Source organism: Babylonia areolata, chromosome 18 (genome assembly GCF_041734735.1).
Source record: "Babylonia areolata isolate BAREFJ2019XMU chromosome 18, ASM4173473v1, whole genome shotgun sequence".
Classification (NCBI taxonomy): Eukaryota; Metazoa; Mollusca; class Gastropoda; order Neogastropoda; family Buccinidae; genus Babylonia; species Babylonia areolata.
The window spans coordinates 5,282,589-5,295,033 of record NC_134893.1 but is presented as its reverse complement, the minus strand read 5'-3'; the positions used below and the strand labels follow the sequence as shown (position 1 = coordinate 5,295,033).

The following is a 12,445-nucleotide window of genomic DNA, read 5'->3' as shown; positions in this document are numbered from 1 at the left end:
CACACACACATGAGTGGTCTGAGTTTGGCACATACATCAGCATATCACATGCCAGGAAATATTGAAATGGTCTGTGTGTGACTGGGGGGCATGGTCAAGTACGTGGACATGGGACAGGAAAAAAAGCGGGCGCTGACAGGAATGCAAGAGAGAGGAAGTGCAGGGGAGAAGGAGAGGAGGAGGAACAGTGGGGATGAGGGAATCTGATGACAAGCACCACATTTTGGAATTGTTCCCAGCAGCAGTGCTGATGTCTCTGTCTCTCTTGAATCTGACTTGGTTGAATCAGAAATTAATTTTTTTTGTAATGCTGAAGTTCTCGAGTTAGCATTTCTTTGCTATCTTTGCTGCCAGGAATGTTTTGTTTTCACATGTGACACAGAAAGATATGTGAGCTGGGCAGAATATATAAACGCTGTCAGAAATACACAATACTTTATCTATCTCCAGTAAGAGCCATCCTACATGAATACATAAAAGACATAATATATTTTAATACTAAGTCGATATAAACCTCACAGTAAAACACGCATGAAACAGCATACAAAAAGAGATATGATTAACACTGGGCTATATAACATTATTTCAAAATAAATACAGAGTAAAGGATATGCACACACATGCATGCACAGACACAGACAAGCATGCACAGACACGCATACAGACACACCCACAGACACAAACACACACAGGCACACCCACAGACACACCTACAGACACACCTACAGACACAAACACACAGAGACACACCCACAGACACAAACACCCACAGACACACACATACAGACAACACACAGACACCAACAGACACACCTAAAGACACCCACAGACAGACAGACACACAGACACGCGCAGACACACACACAGACACACCCACAGACACACACACAGACACACACACAGACACACCCACAGACACACACACAGACACACCCACAGACACACACACAGACACACCCACAGACACACACACAGACACACCCACAGACACACACACAGACACACCCACAGACACACACACAGACACACTCACAGACACACCCACAGACACACACACAGACACACTCACAGACACACCTACAGACACACACACAGACACACTCACAGACACACACACAGACACACACACAGACACACTCACAGACACACCCACAGACACACCCACAGACACACTCACAGACACACCTACAGACACACACACAGACACAAAGTGACCAGCAGATCTCCGGTGGTGACGCACATGATTTTTGGTGATGTGATCCAGCTCCTTGTTGACGGCCTTGTCACGGTCCAGCTGCTGGTTCATGCGTTTGCGTGCGGCCAGCTTGGCTCGCAGCTTGTCCTGCTGTCGCTGCTTCTCGTCCTCCCTCCTGCCCTCCATGCGACGCGACTGGTTGTGGAACTCCGCCAGGATACGGTCACGCTCTTCGTCCGTCGCTGATTTCAGCACCTCTCGCAGAGCGGCTTCCTGTTGGTGATAAAAACATGTTAATGAACAGCGATAGTGATGATAATGGATGATGACGATGAAAGTGGTGATGATATAGTGATAGCGGTAATGATACAGTCATAGCAGTGATGACAATTATGGTGGTAAATGATGGTGACGCTCGTCAACTGACAAAAGATGAAAGGAAAAGCCAGCTGGTGTGAATATGATACAAAATGTATATTACTATTATTTTATTTTTTCTAAAAGCATATGTAATAGTATATACAGATCTGCATACTCTGACGCTTCCTTCAAACTGAAACCAGACATACAATGCACAGACATAAACAAGCATCTTCCTCACAACAGCTTCCTGTTAGTGATTAAAAAAAAAAAGAGTTAATTTATTCGATCTGAAGAAGGGTTAAGTTTGAGTTTTAAGGAGGTTGTAGACTGAACCATATACACTACACACCACATGTGCTGTGACAAAAAAGGGGGGAAAAAAAAAGCATTGGTCAACGCCAAGATGTGTTTGCTGCTAAAATAATCTTGATACCAGTTTGGTTTTTTGATTTTCCTCATACATAGTGACATTATCTTATGAAATATTTTATATGATGTGTTTTCAATTTTGTTTAATATTATTTTGTTATTTAAGGAACAATTGCATCAACTCCTGATTATCAGAAAAAAAACAAGAAAGAGAAAGAAAAAACGGCAATGTGTCTGCACTAGTGGGTCACGGTTAAGTATGTGTAATCAAACGCAAATTATTATTTACATTTATAAAAAGAAAAAGAAAAAAAAAAGCCAGAACAACACAAAAAACAAACAAATGTGGAGCTGCATACATAGACCAGTCTGCTTTGACACCTCTTTGAAACTGAAACAACACACACACACACACACACACAGACATATACATTGCAGACATACACACCACACTACATACACAAAGACACACTCACACACACATGCATGCACATGCTCATACCCCCACTCCTCTCTACTACACACACACACACACACACACACACACAGACATATACATTGCAGACATACACACCACACTACACACACAAAGACACACTCACACACACATGCATGCACATGCTCATACCCCCACTCCTCTCTACTACACACACACACACACACACACACACACACACACAGACATATACATTGCAGACATACACGCCACACTACACAAAGACACACTCACACACACATGCATGCACATGCTCATACCCCCACTCCTCTCTACTACACACACACACACACACACATATACATTGCAGACATACACACCACACTACACAAAGACACACTCACACACACATGCATGCACGTGCTCATACCCCCACTCCTCTCTATTACACACACACACACACACACACATCACACCACACTACACAAAGACACACTCACACACACATGCCCATACCCCCACTCCTCTCTACTACACACACACACACACACACACCACACCACACACACATAAAAACACACTCACACACACATGCACACACATGCTCATACCCCCACTCCTCTCTACAACTACTACTACTACACACACACACACACACACACACTGCAGACATACACACCACACTACACACACAAAGACACACTCACACACACACATGCATGCACATGCTCATACCCCCACTCCTCTCTACTACACACACACACACACACCACACCACACACACATAAAGACACACTCACACACACATGCTCATACCCCCACTCCTCTCTACTACACACACACACACACACACACACACACACACAGGGATTTTCTGTGCAGGGAGACAGCACTCACCTGTTCCCGACGAAGCTGTTCTTTCTCATGCTCCTTCCAGGCTTTGAGCAGCAGACTCTCCTCACTGAGGCGGTCAGCTTCATTCTGCGTTTCCCTCGCCTCCTTCATCCTCTGCACCTCATCCTGCAACACACATCGCTTTTGTACTGTCTTCTCTGCACCTCATCCTGCAACACTCATCGCTTTTGTACTGTCTCCTCTGCACCTCATCCTGCAACACTCATCGCTTTTGTACTGTCTCCTCTGCACCTCATTCTGCAACACTCATCGCTTTTGTACTGTCTTCTTCTTCCTCTGCACCTCATCCTGCAACACTCATCACTTTTGTATTGTCTTCTTCTTCTCTTCACCTCATCCTGCAACACTCATCGCTTTTGAATTTTCTTCATCCTCTGCACCTCATCCTGCAACACTCATCGCTTTTGTATTTTCTTCATCCTCTGCACCTCATCCTGCAACACTCATCGCTTTTGTACTGTCTTCTCCTCTGCACCTCATCCTGCAACACTCATCGCTTTTGTATTTTCTTCATCCTCTGCACCTCATCCTGCAACACTCATCGCTTTTGTACTGTCTCCTCTGCACCTCATCCTGCAACACTCATCGCTTTTGTATTGTCTTCTTCATCCTCTGCACCTCATCCTGCAACACTCATCGCTTTTGTATTGTCTTCTTCTTCTCTGCACCTCATCCTGCAACACTCATCGCTTTTGTACTGTCTCCTCTGCACCTCATCCTGCAACACTCATCACTTTTGTATTGTCTTCTTCATCCTCTGCACCTCATCCTGCAACACTCATCGCTTTTGTATTGTCTTCTTCTTCTTTTTTCTTTGTTCATGGGTTGTGACTCCCATGTTCAGTCGTGTAGACAAGTGGGCTTTTACGTGTATTGCCCGTTTTTTTACCCCCACCCTGTAGGCAGTCATACTCCATTTTCAGGAGGTCGCATTGTATTGCATTGCATTGCGTTGCATTGCGCTGCACTGCGTTGCATTGTGTTGTGTTGTGTTACTCTTTGTCACAACAGATTTCTCCGTGTGAAATTTGGGCTGCTCTCCCCAGGGAGAGTGCATTGCTACAATGCAGTGCCACCCTTTTTTCTGCCTGCAAGAGTATTTGTTTTTCTTATCAAAGTGGATTTTTCAGCCAAATTTTGCCAGGGACAACCCCTTTTTGTTGCCGTGGATTCTTTTACGTGCATTGAATGCATGCTACGCATGAGACCTCGGTTTATTGTCTCATCCGAATGACTAGCATCTAGACCACCACTCCAGGTCTATTGGAGGGAGAGAGAATTCTGCTGAACATGGAATTTGATCCTGTGTGATTATTCTCTTGCTTCCTAGGTGGATGCATTACCACTTGGCCACCACTCCACATGGAAAAGAAACGAAAAATAACCATAGAAAAAAAATTAAGCTTTCTGGAATTTGTTATGGAGGGATATGTCAGGCTCTAGGCTGCATGTTCTGATGCCTGTCTTGAGGTTTGTGCTATGTGAATGTGAAACATCAAAACTGACCCATTCTGGAATTGCCTCTCCCTGTCAAACACTTTCAAATGTACAACATCTTGGCACACACATCATTTATGGGTATCTACATGCTAACTGGTCAGGTTTTATGAGTGCTTTATGCTGTCTCCACTCACAGTCATACATGACTGGTTACTGCATTCTCTTGCTGACATTCAGTCCATCAGTGCAACAATCTGGTGCCAGTGTGGAACCAGAGAAGGGACAGAAAATAAATGTTGACTGAATATCAGCAGAGAAAATCCCTCACCTGTCATATAAAATCCCTCACCTGTCATCTTCTTCTTCTTCTGCGTTCACTCGTATGCACACGAGTGGGCTTTTATGTGTATGACTGTTTTTACCCCGCCATGTAGGCAGCCATACTCCGTTTTCGGGGGTGTGCATGCTGGGTATGTTCTTGTTTCCATAACCCACCGAATGCTGACATGGATTACAGGATCTTGAATGTGCGTATTTGATCTTCTGCTTGCATATACACACAAAGGGGGTTCAGGCACTAGCAGGTCTGCACATATGTTGACCTGAGAGATCGTAAAAATCTCCACCCTTCACCCACCAGGCGCCGTCACCCTGATTCGAACCCGGGACCCTCAGATTGACACTCCAACGCTTTAACCACTCGGCTATTGCGCCCGTCACCTGTCATATAAAATCCCTCACCTGTCATATAATGACTCTTAACCCATTCAACCCTAGGGAGTTTACAGACTCGGCGGGCTTCCCTGTCACAATGGTGTGGAAAAACGCAGAAAATATGCTGAAATGAACTGGTTTTTCCTTCAAACTGACACACATGGACACTGCTGGAAATACTACAGGAACATGGAAACACATTTCCACCCCTGAGCAGCGCCCAGGTTCAGGGTTCAATGAGTTAAAAATACACAGGCCTGTGAGAAGAAAAAAGGGAAGCATGACAGTAAAACAGGACAACTTTGTGATACCTGGGACAGATTACTGGTCTCCTCCGCACTCAGCTCTGGCGTGACTTTTCGGTTCCTGCGGTCTTTCAGTCTGCGGATCATTTCATCGGCTGATGTCTTCATCCACAGATTTCGCTCTGCTGCTCTTTTCAGCAGGTCTGCTGTTGTTTCTCGTCTTAGACCCAGGTTGTTCAATAGATTGAAGAAGTCTGTGTCGTTATCATCCACCTGATCGAACATCTGTGCAACACAATCACCATGCCACTGTGAAAATGATTTATATCCACACATCTAAAGCTGAAAACAGATCCACAATCATGCACTCATTATGATGAAAATGATTGATATTCACACATGCAATGTTGAAAACAGATCCACACTCATGCGCGCATTATGACAGAATAGGTATAGAAACCACGTAAAATACACACTGACACACACACAAACACACAGACAAGCCATACATAGGTTTAGAAACAGGGTAACACACACACACACAAACAGACAAGCCACATATAGGTTTACAAACAGGGTAACACACACACACATACGCTCACACAGAGACCAGCCATCTGTACACACTGTACAACCCACTGACCTCTTCTATAGGATGCACGGAGGCAGACTTGATTTCAGCCAGGTGGTGTTCCAGGCTCTGCTGCTTGACCTTGAGGTCATGGACCATGTCGTCCCTGGACTGGAGTGTGATGTCGGGCACCTCGTCAGCCCCCACCCCCTCCCTCTGGGCCTCAGCGATGTGCTGGTGATGCAGGTTCTTCTTGCCCTGTCGTCGACGCTCCAGAAGCTTCTCCCGCAGGTTGGACATCTGCTTCTGTTTCTCCGTCTCCAGGGCGTCGTTCAGCTTGGTCAGGTTGTTGGCGTAGTCCATCATGATCTTCTCCTTCTCCTGCTCCGTCTTGGCCTTGGCCAGTTTGGCAGCAAAGTCCTTCGCGATGTCTTCCTCGGAGTCCTTCTTCCTCTGTTCGTAGTCCTTGATGGTGTCTTCCAGCTCCTGCACCTCCTGGGAGTGGAGGTCGTTCTCCAGTTTGGCCGCCTCGTAGGCCTGTTTCTCAAAGAGGTACTTCTTCTTTTCGTTCAGCTCTTGCTCAGTCATGGTGTCGGAGGTCTTTGCTCTAGACAGGTCTCCGATGACAATGACGTCAGAGGTGGATGTGGATGCTGTCTGCTTGTTGTCACCCTCTGAGCTCTTCACCAGCTTGCTGCTGACCTTCTTCTCCTGCTGTTTCTGTTGCTGTTGTTGTTGTTGCTGGCTGGACGTCTGCTGTCCTGACCCACCTTGCTGTCCATGGAGGTTGATGTTCATCACGTGGGAGGAACCGCCCCCTGTGCTGCCCCCTTGCTGCAGCAGGTTCAGTAACTCTGAGGAAAGATAGAAGGGGCCGCCAGACTCCAGCATGGCAATCAGCTGTCTAAGCAGCGGGATCAGCTCAGAGTCCTGGTTTCCGGAGGAGTCAGCGTCTCCGTACACCCCCAGCAGCTGGGCGTCATAGTCACCAGCCAGCAGGGCGCTGCGTGTCAGCACCACTTTGGCCTCCGCCGCACACAGCTCTGAGAACTCCCTGGCGTACTCCAGGGCAGAGTGCTGCTCGTCAATGTTCTCTATCCTGGTCCTCAGCTGGTCCCTCAGCTCTCCCTGCAGCCTGGCCTTGGCCTGCTTGTAGCGCTGCACAGCCGTGGTTTCTGCTTCGGGGTTCATGGCGCCCTCCAGGTCAGCCATGCGGTCCTGGTACCGCTTCTCCTCCTGCTCCAGTTTGCCGAAGCACTTCCGCACCACCTCAGAGAACTTCACGTGAGCCGCCACCTGTGCTTCCTCCCGATCATGCTCCGTCTTGTCCCCTGCGGTGAGGATGGTGACAATGTCTGCTGGAATGATGGAGGCGTAGTCCTGCTGGGCGGCACCACGCCGCTGCACCTCTCGCTTGCTGGTCTCCAACAGCTGGTGGGCCTGGGCGTCAATGTCCTCCAGTGACCGCTGGATGCTGCGGGAGTTCACCGTCTCCAGGTTGTACATCAGTGTCAGGGTGAGCTCCTGCTCCTTCTTGGACAGCTGGAAGACACAGAAACCAGCACACACTTCACTGATAAGGTCACTTTTCTTTTCATCTGGGATGGTGACTGAACAGTTGCGCCAATAAAAATACATCCATGTGCATAGAAACTAGCATACAGGCATCAGACAACAATGATCTGAGCTTTCAAGAGACGACTGAAACAGGTCTCTGGCTATTCAGTGCTAACCTCCCTTCAGGACAGGAGAAGCACTGGCCCAAGGAGCAAAATGACCCATTGCAACAAGAGTTGTCCATGGCAAAATTCAGTAGGAAAATCCATTTTGACAGGAAAACAAATACACTTACAGATAGAAATAAGAAAACAAAAGGGTGGCACTGCACTGTAGCGACGCACTCTCCCTGGGGAGAGCAGCCCAGTTTTACACAGAGAAATCTGTTGTGACAGAAAGTAAGAAAATACAAGACAAGACAAGTCAAGACAATACATCACAATACAATTCAACACAACATATATGATACAACACAACACAACGTAACACAACACAACACAACACAACACAACACACCACACCCACCTCCAGTTCGCTGTGTCTCTGGCGCCTCCAGTACCCCCTCCTGGCCACAATCTCCTCCTCCAGCATACCCAGGGCGCCGGGCGGAGGTTTGGGTTTGCGGTGAGCGCTGGACGCCTGGGTCACTGGCACCACCAGCCGTGACTCCGGGTTGAGGCGTGCGCCGATGACAGGACTCATCTCCCCAGACACTGGGTCCACAGCCTTGTGACCGATCATGATAGGGACCAGCCCTGGATGAGGACAGAATGATGCCACACGTTTAACGATGCCATGGGGAAAAAAACCTGAATGCCATGGAAAGTATCTAAGTGGAACAAGCTCCCTGATAACCTCCGTTATTCTGATTCCCTCGCATCTTTTAAATCTCATCTCAAAACTCACCTTTTCCCTCAGCAATAAGTTCAACTGTGGCAGGTCCACTTCCTTTGCGTTAGCTGTGCTTGACTGTGTGTATACATATGTATGTGTACATAACTACATGCATGTATATGAACGTGTATTGTGTGTGCGTGTGCTTATGTAAGTTTGTGCCTGCCTATGTGTACGTATGTGTTAGGGTAGCTGTTAGATACACATGTATGTTAAAATGTATGCATGCAGTGTGTGTGTGTGTGTGTGTGTGTGTGTGTGTGTGTGTGTAGTCACATTTTGGTGTGTGTATGTAACATAGATATAATGTTTTATGTTAACAAAAGCGTTTTTGTAAAGCACCTTGAGCAGATTTCTGGATAGTGTGCTATATAAGTATCCATTATTATTATTATTATTATAAAATGTCAAAAGGAAACAAATGTTTGATTTGGGAAGAATGCCAGGATTTAAAGAAGTCTTACCCATTTCAGACAGTATTGCTTTGATGCATTTCCAGAATCACACATGATTTATAAACATGCTGCTCAAACTTACCACATTTATGAAAATAGCTTGATGAAACTTAAACAGTTGAAATGTCTTTGTATATTGGTGTGTATCAACACTCATAGATTATGTTCATGTATGTATGTATATACTACAGATAAAAAACTGAAATGTTCATAACTGAAATATTTGTAATATTGGTGTTCATCAACACTGATATGTTGAAATATGTATGCATACCCTACAGATAAAAAAAACTGAAATGTTCATAACTGAAATACCTGTAACATCTTTTGCATCCAGGTATATGAAAGCTCACTTGTATTGGTATACACACAATGCCTGCACATATATTCTACATATTTTCTTATCTCTGTTTCTGACTGATTAAGTGGATTTAGTTTTCATAAAACAGTTTTTTAGTGATCAAACATTTATTGATCAGTATCACTAGGCTCATCAGTTTAGTGGATTCAGTTTTCATAAAGTTTAATTCAAAACAATGAAAAATTTACAGATCAATATCACCAAGCTTGTACTGGAGAACTTTTCAGTCACAACAGATTTGTTGTTTGAAATTCAGGCTGCTCTCTGCAGGGAGAGGGCGTCGCCACAATGCAGTGTCACCCCCTACTCTACCTTCTCCTTCTGGGTCCTCCATGGTGCCGGCCAGCGGAACCACCTTGCCCAGCCTGGAGTCACGATCAGCCCCCAGAATGGGCACCTCCTGCCCTGATCCTGCAGGGTCATCCATGGAGGTTCCCACCAGGATGGGCAGCAGCTGACCCGTCTTGGAGAACTCGTACATGCCTGCAAGACGAAGATACCAGAATGGTTAACAGCTGGTCTGTCTTGGAGAACTCATACATGCCTGCAAGACGAAGATGGCAGAGGGTTAACATACTCATTTACCAATACAGCATCTGTAAGAGTCTGGGTTCAAATCCCATTCAACCCCTTTCTCCATGGGAAAATAAAACTGAGCATCTAGTCGACTGCATGAGATGATGAATCAGGGTCCAGTGTGCAGCACGCACTTGGCAAACTGAAAAAGAACCTTTGGCAACAAGATGGATGAAATAAGCACTGATACGTTCTTGCATCTGTATTGAGAACATGTTTCCTGATAAGACTTTTAATAAAATAAAAAAAATTTAATTAGTGACAGAAAAATATCCAAACTACAGTTCTCCCATTCTTATACTTAACCTTTTCATTGTCACCTATGCATATCATCACAAAATAGCCAAAGGTCTAAAGAAGGAACACACCCAAATCTCAGAAATATTTCCATGAATGAACCAGCAATGAACACTTTAGTGAACCAACTGAAGAAAGCAAAATTTTGCCCTGGCATATATCAACCTCCCCCTCCCCCAACCTGAGTTATTCACTGTGGCAATAAAGGAATTCAGGCGGAAAAAAAACCAGTTCATACCTGGTGATCCTCCAGTGGTAGCCAGTATGGCCGCCCTGTGCTTACGCCGGTCAATGTCCTGACAGGTACGAAGCAGATGTGCCTTCATGCGACTGCGAGCCTTGTGCAAGTCTTTGACGGCAGCGTCCATCACGCTCTCCTGGTGTCGCACACTGCCTGCATTGCCATCCGCGTCTGCAATACCGCCAGTGGATTTACATCAAACCATGCCATTTGTTTCCAATACTGATTTTGATTTTATCTTTTATTTCTTTAAACTGATATTATTGTCATCAACAGACTGTGCACATTTCCTTGATGGCAGAATTTTCGATAGAATTTGGCATGGGACAAGTATTTCACTGTCACTGGTGGTAGGTTTTTTCATGCACTAAGTGTACACTATGCATGGTACCTCGATTTATTGCCTTGTCTTAGAGAATAACATTCAAACCAGGACTCAAGGCTGTGCGTGCATGTTTACTCGAACCAGAATGACACAACAAAAAGAACAAATCAGTTTGTTTTTAAGAGACCTCCAGCCGTAGCAACAAAGATGGAAACAAAACCCAGAGAAATACAATAACAAGGATAAGAGAGACAGAGTGAACACAGAATCCCGTGTGAAGCAGTGAGCCAGTCCAGTAAACAACGTGTGGGCATGCAGACCTACCAGCAGCATGCACAGCTTCCTTGTACTCTCTGAGCACATCCACAGCCCTCGCCTCGCACGCCAGCACGGTCGCATCCAGCAGTGACTGGTAGCCTCCAGCCGAGGGTCGAACCCCACCGACAGACACCGTGCCCCCGTGGACACGCACCAGGTTCCCGCTGGACTTGTCCACAAAGGAGTCGCCAGGAATGATGGGAACGTTGGCATGTTCCCCTTCTTTGGAGCCTCCGACAGGTATCACCACACCTGGAGGAACATTGGTGAGGAACTGGTTTATGCAACCTCAAAATTTGTGCCCACAGACACAACCAAACATGACAAATACACATAGTTTTCTGAATAAATCTGCAAAACAATTCAATTCAGCTCAAAGTACACAGTTATCCCGTATGTGGCAAATACCCCAAAAATGCAAACATACCCAATTCTTTGGTTTAACTTACTTTATCTGATGTATTCAAGTAGCCAGGAACTGGAAGACTTTTTGCTTCAGTTAAGTTGTCAGCCATGGATATTTGAATAAGTAGATGTACAAACATTGTCACACTCATTGTTTTTACCAAGCTAAATCCCAGACCACAAAAGAAACAACAACCAGGCTGTCAAGGACATAACTCTGTCTGCAGCATCACCCTCACCATCACAGCCACTCACCTGTTTCCTCATCCAGAGTGACGGCCAGGATGGGCACGGCCCGGCTACTGATAGGGTCGGCCATGAGCGATCCCACCTCAATGGGCACGGGCAGTCCCGTCACAGGGTCCGTGTGAATCCCACCAATTGGCAGCACCGTGCCCGACTGGGGGTGAAGGGTCATTGCCAGGATGGGAACATGGAGGCCGCACTCAGGGTCGGACATGGGCGCTCCGTAGCGAAGGTCACTCTTGTTCTGCAGGGGTTTCAGCTTGGTCTGCACAGGGGCACTGGTGTGGGGGTTGGTGGGGTACGGGACGAACGGGATGAAGGGTTCGTCTGACCGGGCTGCTTCGCCTGGGACACATTAAGAAAGGATGGTCATGAGTCAATGAATATTCTGACATTTGAAAAAAACTTTTGTACTGAAGTCTTTTTTGAAAGTAGTAGAACCTGGTGTAATTTGTGCTCAAAATATATATAGGTTGTGTTATTAAAAAAAAAAAAAAGAGAGAGAAGAAAAAGTGATGATAC

General features: G+C 46.0%; 1 protein-coding gene across 1 annotated transcript in view; it reads right to left on the bottom strand.

Annotated features, from left to right (window-relative positions):
• LOC143292381 (uncharacterized) overlaps positions 1-12,445 on the bottom strand; it is a 226,667-nt gene that overhangs the window by 28,146 nt on the left and 186,076 nt on the right. Inside the window, 9 exon segments of the mRNA XM_076602599.1 lie at positions 1,241-1,468; positions 3,261-3,383; positions 5,744-5,962; positions 6,321-7,790; positions 8,331-8,560; positions 9,828-9,998; positions 10,627-10,800; positions 11,279-11,524; positions 11,933-12,268. Coding sequence (XP_076458714.1) covers positions 1,241-1,468; positions 3,261-3,383; positions 5,744-5,962; positions 6,321-7,790; positions 8,331-8,560; positions 9,828-9,998; positions 10,627-10,800; positions 11,279-11,524; positions 11,933-12,268 — 3,197 coding nt within the window.